The sequence below is a fragment of the Chionomys nivalis genome, chromosome 13 (genome assembly GCF_950005125.1).
Source record: "Chionomys nivalis chromosome 13, mChiNiv1.1, whole genome shotgun sequence".
Classification (NCBI taxonomy): Eukaryota; Metazoa; Chordata; class Mammalia; order Rodentia; family Cricetidae; genus Chionomys; species Chionomys nivalis.
In genome coordinates, this window is record NC_080098.1 from 69231074 (window position 1) to 69240775 (window position 9702).

Sequence of the window (9702 nt, forward strand, 5' to 3'; positions counted from 1 at the left end):
AAAGAAGCGTGTAGGAGGAAAGGGAAGATGGGTGAGGGGCTGGAAGGGTGGCGTTAAGAGCACTTACTGCTTTTCTGTTGACATACAAGGGCCTCAACTCTGACCTCTCTGGGCAAGCTCACACAGACAGAAATTAAGATTAAAAAAAAAAAAAAAAAAAAAAAAGGCGGGCACGGTGGTGCGCATCTTTAATCCCAGGCTGAGGCAGACGGATCTGTGAGTTCAAAGCCAGGGTGGTCTACAAAGCAAGTTCCAGGACGGCTAGGGCTACACAGAAAAGCCCTGTCTTGAAAAAGAAAAAACAAACAAACAGAAAAGAATTGGTGGGAGAACAGGAACTTTTTTTTTTTGCCTGAGTGCTAGGATTAAAAGCTTGTGCCACCACCACCCAGCTGGAACTGTTTTTCACACAGAGGACTAGTGTTCAAGTCACAGCACCGAGGTAAAGCAGCTCACTGCTGCCCCCTTCTGCTCTCCTTGTGCACCTGCACTCATAGCTACAGAACCACACAAACACATAACTAAAAATCTTAAAATTAGCTGATCCCAACACTCAGGAGGCAGAAGCAGGTGATTCTCTGTGAGTTCGAGGCTAGCCTGGTCTACAAAGCCAGTTGTACCAGTTGTAGGGCAGTCAGGGCTACACAGAGAAACCCTGTCTCAAACACACACACACACAATCTTGAAATTATAACTTTTTAAACTATTAATATAAATGACTCAGAAGGTAAGGGTGCTTTGCCCTGTGAGCCTGGTGGCCTAAGCATCATCCCTGGAACCCACATAAAGGCAGGAGAGCACAGACTCCACAGAGTTGTCCTGACTTCCACACAACACTGTGACACACTCAAACACATTGTACACACACAAACCACATTTTTTCTTACTTTTAAAAGGCCAGACATAGTGGCACACACTTAATCCCAGAACTCAGAAGGCAGAGGCAAATAGATCTCTGTAAATTCAAGGCTAGCTTACTCTACATAGCAAGTCCCAGGCTAGCCAAGAGCTACATAGTAAGATGCTATATCCAAAAATGAAGGGGGAAATAGCCCCCATATAAAAGAGATGGGTGTAAGGACTAGGACTATAGCTCAGTCAGTTGAGTGACGTGGACAGAGTACCTGCCAATGATGCACCAAGTGTTGGGATGGACCCCCCAGCACCACACAACCCAGCCATCTCAGCACTAGGAAGACGTGTCTCCAGAAATCAACAAATAAATGACATTTTTAAGAGCAAGAAAGGTGCTAGTCTGGACAGCTAGACCTGTCCTGTAAGGGAGCCCTCTAACCACACCTAAAGAGTCACGGTGTCCCCGAAGGCTTATGGATTGCTGGCTCCCACCCCGGCTCTCATAGCCTCAGACGGCCCTTGCCACCAGCTCGCACCACCATGCCAGGCTCAAAGTTCAAACAAACAAACAAACCCCCAAACACCCTTTTTTAAAAGGTGGTGCTGGAATCTAAGCCAGGACATCATATATGCTCAGCTACCACTACCAGCCCAATCTGGAGCACCCCTAACAATGCTTCTCAGCTTTGACTGTGTGTGGAATCACCTGCAGTTTTCAAACATCTCGCTACTGCCTTCTGCCTAGAGGGTCCAGTTTACTGATCTCAGGTGGGCTTGAACACTGACTCCAGAATCTCCCCCAGGTGTCAGGCTGAGAACCTGTTACTGTGTAAACAGAATGAGCCACCTCCTTGTACAGGGATTGGCTCAAAGTGAGACCAAGAAAGCCTGGTGGCCTGGACAAGAGATCTAAGATCTTGCCCAGGCAGTGAGGGAATGGGTGTACCATTTTTCTCTCTTGGCGTTTCAAGAGGGAATTCTGGGGAACATTTTCAAAGCACTTTATTGAATTTCTGTGTGCATGCTACCTGGGCACTATCTCCACTGTGTCCATCATACCATAGTCAACCCTCACACTCCAGGGGCACACACACCGGAAGGACTAACCCTGGTTAGTTAGGAAGTGGTGTGCTCCTTGATCCAAGCCAGGTAGTAGGCTACGTCTGTGTAGACTCCGGGCTTGTTGCGGTCACCACAGCCGGAGCCCCAGCTGATGACACCTCGCAGGGTGAGTCGTTGCTCTGCAGCCCCTTCTCCACATACCAGAGGACCCCCGGAGTCACCCTGGGTGGGGGACAAGCAAGCTCATCACTCTTGCTCTGTGGTGGACAGGTAGGGTTAAAGTACCAACCAGGACCCCAGGGCTGACCTGGCAGGCATCTGTGCCTCCCTCCAGGAAGCCAGCACAAAGCATTCCGGGCAGGATGGCGTCCCCATGCACGTCAGAGTTGGAGCAGCGCTCCTGGGAAATGAAGGGTACCTGCGCCTCCTGCAGGAAGTCGGCGTATTCCTCCGCCCCTGCAAAAGAGGACCTAAGCTTGCTGCGTGGGCCGGGCTACCAGGCAGTTCCACACCTACCCTGACTTGGCTCCCTCACAGCAAGCCTGAGTGGTAGGGACCTGCCGGTAACAATTTCTCAGGCAAGGAAACTGAGGCCCACAGAGAAGCCCGGATTAGAATGAACAGGAAGACACCCCTTACCCTCTCCCACGCAATGTCTCAGAACCTGGCTCCCAAAATAGTTGTCCCCATTGCTCCGGCATGGGGACAAAGTCCTAGTTAAGCCTTTGTAACTTGGAGCCCAGAGAGAAGAGAAAGTTGAATTCTCTCTATAATCCTGAGCTGGGTCCACGTGACATCAGGGAACCTCAATGGAGAAGATGCCTTTTTAAGATTGGCCTTTGGAAATGTCTATGGGGGCATTTTCTTGATTAACGATTGATGTAAGGGAGCCCAGCCTACTATGGGCAGTGACACCCCCGAACAGGTGAGTCTGGGTTGTGTAAAAAAGGAAGTCGACCCAGCACTGGGGAGGCAGAGGCAGGAGGATCTCTGTGAGTTCGAGGCCAGCCTGGTCTACAAGAGCTAGTTTCAGGACAGGATCCAAAGCTACAGAGAAATCCTGACTCAAAAAAACAAAACAAACAAACAAACAGCAAAAACAGAGCTAAGCAAGATGCTGAGAGCAAGGCAGCAAGTTCCTTCCCTCTCTCTACCTCAGTTTCTGCTTCGGGCCCCCCTCCCCCTCCATGGTGGATTGCATGCAGCCTTATAAGTAACAAAGTCTTTCCCGCCTATGCTGATTTTGGCCATGGTGTTTATCGTCACAACAGAAAGCAAACTAGGACAAACCCAAAGGGATTTGGGAACCTCGACAGCGAGTTCTAGATTCTGGGAAGTCGTACTTCAGAGACAAGGGCCCCTGCACGGTTTTTTGTTTTTGTTTTTCAAAATTGTCAGGTCAGTGAAACGAGTACCCAGGCTCATCGAAGGCTACGAAAAGTGCGCACCCAGATAGCCAAAAATCTCCAGCCAGCTCCCAACCGCTGTGCCTACCCTCGAACTGGTGACCCCAGCCGGCCACCTCGCAGAGCACTGTCTCCGAGGGTGGGGCCGCGCTGATGGGCAAGCACACGGGCTGGATGTAGGACGACATGATCGCGCAGCTGTTGTTTTCGGTTTCCTTCAGGCGCAGCAGAGCTACCACAAGAGGGAAGGGTTAGACGGCGACCTGGGGCCCCAACCCTCCCCATTTTTCTCTCTATTCCTGCAGGGTCATCCCACCCAAGTCGTGCTGGTAGGTGATGGAGGAGAAGCCCTCATGAAGGCGGTAGGAGCGCACAGCCAGCGTCTGACACTGCTCGCAGCTCTGGTTATGGCGATCTTGACCGAGCACCACCGTCAGCTCCTCGGGCGCTGGCCTGCGGTCGGGTAGGAGACAAAGTGCTCAGGCTGGATACAGACGTTCTGGGGGCGCCCCTGCTTTCAAACCCCCGGGGGAGCTCGAGAAGTGCGGGGTGAGAGGAGCGTAGGGTGTAGGTACAGTAGAGCGGCCAAGGGGTCCCTGAGGGTGGCGCTTGCCGGTTCTGCAGACAGTGAGCCGCGGTCAGCACCCAGCAGGGGGCGATGAGGCTGCCGGCGCAGAAGCTGTCGCCCCAGTACAGCGCAGCGATGTACGGGTGAGACCCAGGCAGAGCCACTAGTCCGCCCACCACGCGGCTGAGCGGGGACAGTCGCTTGAGGAACCGCTGTCCGCAGCCCATTGAGCTGATCCTGGACACATGATTCTGACGCTCAGGCGAGGCTGTGGAAGGAAAGATTAGCTGAGGCCAGGGACACCCTCGGCAGGCTGCCTGGAATAAGCAGGGCCCACATCCTCTGGGCCGGGACCCCCTCCTCTGCCTAACCATCTAGCGCGTGGGACGGAGGTGGCGCCTGGGACGTGGGCTGAGGCTTCTGCAGTGTGGAAGGCTGGGGCACCGGCAGGTCCTGACGCTCAGGGGGAACTCGAGGAGGTGCCTGGGTTGGAGTCTGGCACTGCTCCAGGTCGCAATAGTCCCAGGTCAGCCTGTCGTCCCTCCAGACATAGCACCATGGGCGCATGTCATTATCCGGATTCCTGCAATCTCAAGAGGGAACACTGTTAGAGTAAGGAGAGCCCCTGAGGGCCCTAAGGGGAAGCAAATTGACCTGCCCAATCCCTTCCAGCGAACCGGCAGAAGGCATGGTGTCCCAGGCCTAGGCTTAGCTTTTGCTTCGCAGTCATGTTCCGGTAGGTGGCCTCCGAGGCCCACCGCTGACATGGCGCCCCCGATAAAGTGGTTCCAGCCTTGCCCCGGTAGCTGAGCCCCCTGTCCTCATAGCAAGTCGCCTTACTATCTAGGAAGAAAGGGACTCCCTGCAATCAGGGGATGGCTCTGTTGATGCCCTCTGGTTCACTTTTCCATTCTCCCTTACTCACTTCCCCCAAGTCTTTTCCACATAGAGCCCCACTCACCTAAGTCGCAAAAAGGTCCAGTGTAGCCCGCAGGACAATGGCACAGTTGGTGACCCTCCACCTGGAGGCAGCTGCCCCCATTGAGGCACACGTTGGTTCTGCAGGCTGGGGAAGGTGCGTGCACACTGTTCCAAACCTGGGCATACCATGCCATCCAGCCTCCTACCAGGGGCTCCTGACTTTGTGCCCTCCTCCCCACAGTCTCTACACACCCACTTACCCTGACTGGCCAGCGGCTTGCAGTGGGCCCCAGGACCCTTGCATTGGCACCTGGCCACACCTGCTGGCCCCGTTCTAAACCATATCTCATTTTCATGGAAGAACTGGAGAAGCTGAGGCTCAAAGCACTTCTCTGGGGGACAAAAAGAGGACAGTGGGACCATGCAAATTTCTACGGTTCCAGGCACTTCTCCTGGGCAGGCAGCTCCCCTTACCTCTCTGGCAATGCTTCCCAGTAAGGTGTTCTGGACAGAGACAGTGGGGGCCATTGGGGGTGTTCACACACGTCCCTCCTTTGTGGCAGGGGTTGTGTTTGCTGCAGTGGTCTGAGAGACAGACAGACATCGGAAGGAAGAACAGGGAGTTTGAGTGACACATGAAGGGGTCAAGCCCCAGCCTGAACCTGCTTGTCATAGGACCATGGAACCCCAAGTTTCCGGTCCTTAAACTCATCTGTAAAATGTTGGTCTCTTTTCCCAGAATTCTCCCTCTGACCTTTGAAAGGATGCTGTAGGAGAAGAAAAGGGGCTGGACCCAGAATCCCAAGTGTGTGGGTCCGATGATACCTAGTAGGTGGGTGGGAAGGGAGTGAAGGGCAGGAGGCGGCCTTGGGCCATGGGTTGCATGCAGTACCTTTCACCTTCTTGGGTTCCAAGCAGTATCCCCACTGCTGGTCCTGGTCAAAGTTAGGGGTGATCGCACACCTGGGAAAACAAACGAGACCTCTGCTTTGCCTGAAGGCTGACTAGCACACACACATGCGGGGAGGAAGAGGAAGTGAGCTCAGATGCCATAGCTCTGCTCTCTGAGGCAGACGCAATGAAGCAAGCTGCCATGTCAGACATACTGAATCTTTCCGGTAAGACTGGTGCTACACAGATTATTAGAGATGGGTTGATCGGGATATGAGAATTACCCAGTAAGGGCTAGAGCTAGTGGGCCAAGCAGTGTTTAAAAGAATACAGTTTCCGTGTAATTATTTTGGGGCATAAGCTAGCCAGGCGGCCAGGAGCAGGGTGGCAGGAACGCAGCCCGCAGCTCCCCGGGCGGTGGTGGCGCACGCCTTTAATCCCAGCACTCGGGAGGCAGAGGCAGGAGGATCTCTGTGAGTTCGAGACCAGCCTGGTCTACAAGAGCTAGTTCCAGGACAGGTTCCAAAACCACAGAGAAACCCTGTCTCGAAAAAACAAAAAAACAAACAACAACAACAAAAAAAAGAATTTCTTTGTAACCGTAAACCAATATTTGTGATTCAGGTTGAGGGTATAGATTAGCAGTAGTGTTTGCCTAACATGTGCAAGATATCACAAGAAAAAAAACAAAAACCAAGCCGGGTGGTGGTGGCCAGGAGCAGGGTGGCCAGGAGCAGGGTGGCAGGAACGCAGCCCGCAGCTCCCCACTACACACACATACACACACACACACACACGCCCTTTTGCCCAAACACAATTCTTAGGCAGATAATAGACAGGCAGAATCCGTTTTCTCTAGGCCCCTCCTCCAACCCCCATGAGAAATTTTACCAGGACCGGCCCGGCCTGCCTTTGTGGATGCATCTGTGGTGCAGACGGCGGTGGTACAGGAAGGGAAAGTGGCAGAGGTTCCCATCGACGGTGAGAACTGTGGGAATAACACACCTCTGAGGAGGCCTACCCTATGCCCAGCTGCCCATGCTCTGCCTCATGGGGCCTGACTGGAGAGAGGAATCCTCAAAGAGAGCACTCTGGGAAAAGAGACCAACATTTTACAGATGAGAGCACTCTGCATCCAAGACTGTATTGGGCTTAGAGAACGGTCTTCCAGAGTCAGACAGGTGGAGTGGATTTCTGCCTCCAACCCTCACAAGCTCTGTGCCCTCGGGTCAAGTCTGAAACCCAAGAGCTTGTCACAAAGTTGCCACTTAATAAACATTTAGGTGGGGGCTGGAGAGATGGCTCAGTGGTTAAGAGCATTGCCTGCTCTTCCAAAGGTCCCGAGTTCAATTCCCAGCAACCACATGGTGGCTCACAACCATCTCTAATGAGGTCTGGTGCCCTCTTCTGGCCTGCAGGCATACATGCAGACAGAATATTGTATACATAATAAATAAATAAATATTTAAAAAAAAATAAAATAAAAAAATAAACATTTAGGTCACTTACAGTTTTTTTGACTCATTAGTAAAATGGCAACAGTAACAGAACTGCCAAACCTCATGGTTCCCTGGCTTTGTGTGTGCAAATCTGCCTGCCTTGTAAGAATTTCTTTGTAGCCGGGTAGAGGCAGGCGGATCTGCTGAAGTGTTATCTAGAGCTCCCGCCACAAGAAGCTGTCCTGGCCGGGCGGTGGTGGCGCATGCCTTTAATCCCAGCACTTGGGAGGCAGAGGCAGGCGGATCTCTGTGAGTTCGAGACCAGCCTGGTCTACAAGAGCTAGTTCCAGGACAGGCTCCAAAACCACGGAGAAACCCTGTCTCGAAAAACCAAAAAAAAAAAAAAAAAAAGCTGTCCTGGACCTTAGGGAGAAACTGAGCCAGAGATGTCTTGTTCAGGCAGTTGGTAACCGTGCTATTGGCCAAGAGGTCAGCGCTGAGGGAGCAACAACATTCATGGACACTGAATACAATGTCTTTGAACAGAATCACATATGAAACACGGTTACATGTCGATAACTGATGAAAATGTCGCAGTCAGAGGTCCACGGGAACCTAATAGAATTTGCGAATCTGATGTCCCTGTAGCTGTATAGAATATAATTAATCAGAAAAAATAATTGTGTCAGAGGGATATGGGGGAGTTGGAGGGAGGAAAGGGAAAGGGGAAATAGGATTGTAATCTCAAAAAGAAGAGCTATCTTCTTTGGAGGATGAGTCACAGTGGCAGTGCTGGGACCACTAAGCCCAGCGCCTAGGACACAGTCAACAAACATTTGCTGCAAGTCTGTTTTTAGTGGCGTTGAGCAACAAGGTGACAAAAGAAAAGGAGCCTGGACCTTTAGGGCAGGGGACCATTGTTGGGTCAGGTTGAAAGGGGCAGCAGCTGTTTGGCTTAGTGTGAGGTTGGGAGGGAAGGTTAGAGGCTCACACTGTGTTGGGCCTCACTGTGAGACATCATGCCGCAAGCCTCAGCTTGGCCTCACCAGATGTAGCTCACTAGGGTAGGATTCCCTGTTCACAGCTCTAGGGCAGAGTTGTCAGGGGTACTCATCACCTAAGTGGAGTGTTCTAAGGGTTAGGAACTTCTTATCATTTTGTGCTTGGCTCAAACCCAGGACTGTGTACCTGTTGGGCAAGTGCTCTACAGGTGAGCTACAGCCCCGGGCTAAGTCAGAGCTGAGGCTTTAGAGGCATTTTCCTGCCTTTAGGTGACCGCTTTACTAGGATCAGCAGCTCCTTTCTCCTTTGCAGCAACCCTGAGGGACTCACTATTACCTGTCTAGCTTTACAGACGGGGAACGCGAAGCCCACACAGGAAATTCACAAGTGAGAAAGGGAGGGTTTGCAGGCAACTGGGGTGTTTGTGACCTTGGGCGAGTCTGAAGCCCTGATCTGGCTCCCATCACCCACGGAAGGTCTGAGCTCCATCAGTGATGACTGACATCTTCCAGAGGTGTTGTAAGGAAAAGGGGGGAATACCGGGACACTAAGGAAGACTGGTGAGCACCCAGGTGTGATGGCACCCATAGCAAACTGCCCCATGCCACCAAGCACCTGCCAGGCTCTAAGAGAGGCATCCGGTACAGCCCAAGCCCTGCCCTCTGCGCATACAGCTTGCTATGGATCTGTAGGCACTTCTCAGGTCTGCAGGTCTTCTGAACAGCTCTGCTCAGGATCCCTCCTCTGCCAGAGGCCTGAGGCTGCATAGACCACACAGGCTAAAGCACACTCAACCCCGCCAGGTGTAGATTAGGAAGACGAGCACATCACTTACCCACAGTGGGCTCATCAGGGCCATGCTTGAATTCCTTAGGTCCTTTCCATGGTGGAGCCTACAGAGGACAGCAGGCAGGAACATCAGAATTTCCTTGATCCTATGCTAGGCCCCAGCCTCCTTCCACCTCCCCAAAGTACAGGATTTCCTCACAAGACTCGACCCTCCTCCCTCTTCCCATTGTCTCCCCTACAAATGTAGCCTGCGTTGTCATATCCCCAGTGTGGGCTGCTCTCTCCTTTGTCTGGGCTTGCTGGGCTGGCCGTGCCTTCCCCCACACACGTCTCCCAGTGACCTGAACTAGCAGGTGATAGGCAGAGGCCAGAGCTGGGACAGGGACCCCTCGGTACCATCCTGGTCCAATCCTAGCGTCCACAGCCCTCACCGAAAGTGTCATATCCAGGCTCATCAGCAGGGACCCCAGGAGCCACAGAGCCCTCATGTTGTCGTCGATGGTCCCACTGCCTGCCCAGGAGGGCAGATCAATAGGTCTGGGCAAAGTTCAATGAAGCATGAAAGGTGAAACTGGTCAAACTCCCTCCTGGGTCCGAGGGGCACAGGCTTTACGGAAAGCCTGGCGGAACCATGACGCGGCATCCTAGCAGCTGGGGAGCTGGCTGAGAAGGCTCCTACTGCACAATCTTACAGTCTATCAGGAAGCATGCTGTTTTCTTCTGCTGTATAACCAACTACCACACACTGAGCACCCTGGTCTACAGAGTT

At 52.7% G+C, this 9702-nt stretch overlaps 1 protein-coding gene across 1 annotated transcript; it reads right to left on the reverse strand.

Annotated features, from left to right (window-relative positions):
* Nucleotides 1–193: 193 nt before the first annotated feature.
* On the reverse strand, nt 194–9421 carry F12 (coagulation factor XII). The gene is made up of 15 exons (XM_057787858.1): nt 9365–9421; nt 8980–9037; nt 6595–6691; nt 5705–5775; nt 5287–5397; nt 5073–5204; nt 4853–4957; nt 4569–4734; nt 4263–4474; nt 3937–4159; nt 3640–3776; nt 3412–3555; nt 2225–2373; nt 1963–2139; nt 194–282 (listed from the first exon to the last, which is right to left on the reverse strand). The coding sequence occupies exons 1-14, from the start codon at nt 9419–9421 to the stop codon at nt 1972–1974; spliced, it is 1830 nt and encodes a 609-aa protein (XP_057643841.1). The 3' UTR covers nt 194–282; nt 1963–1971.
* Nucleotides 9422–9702: the final 281 nt, after the last annotated feature.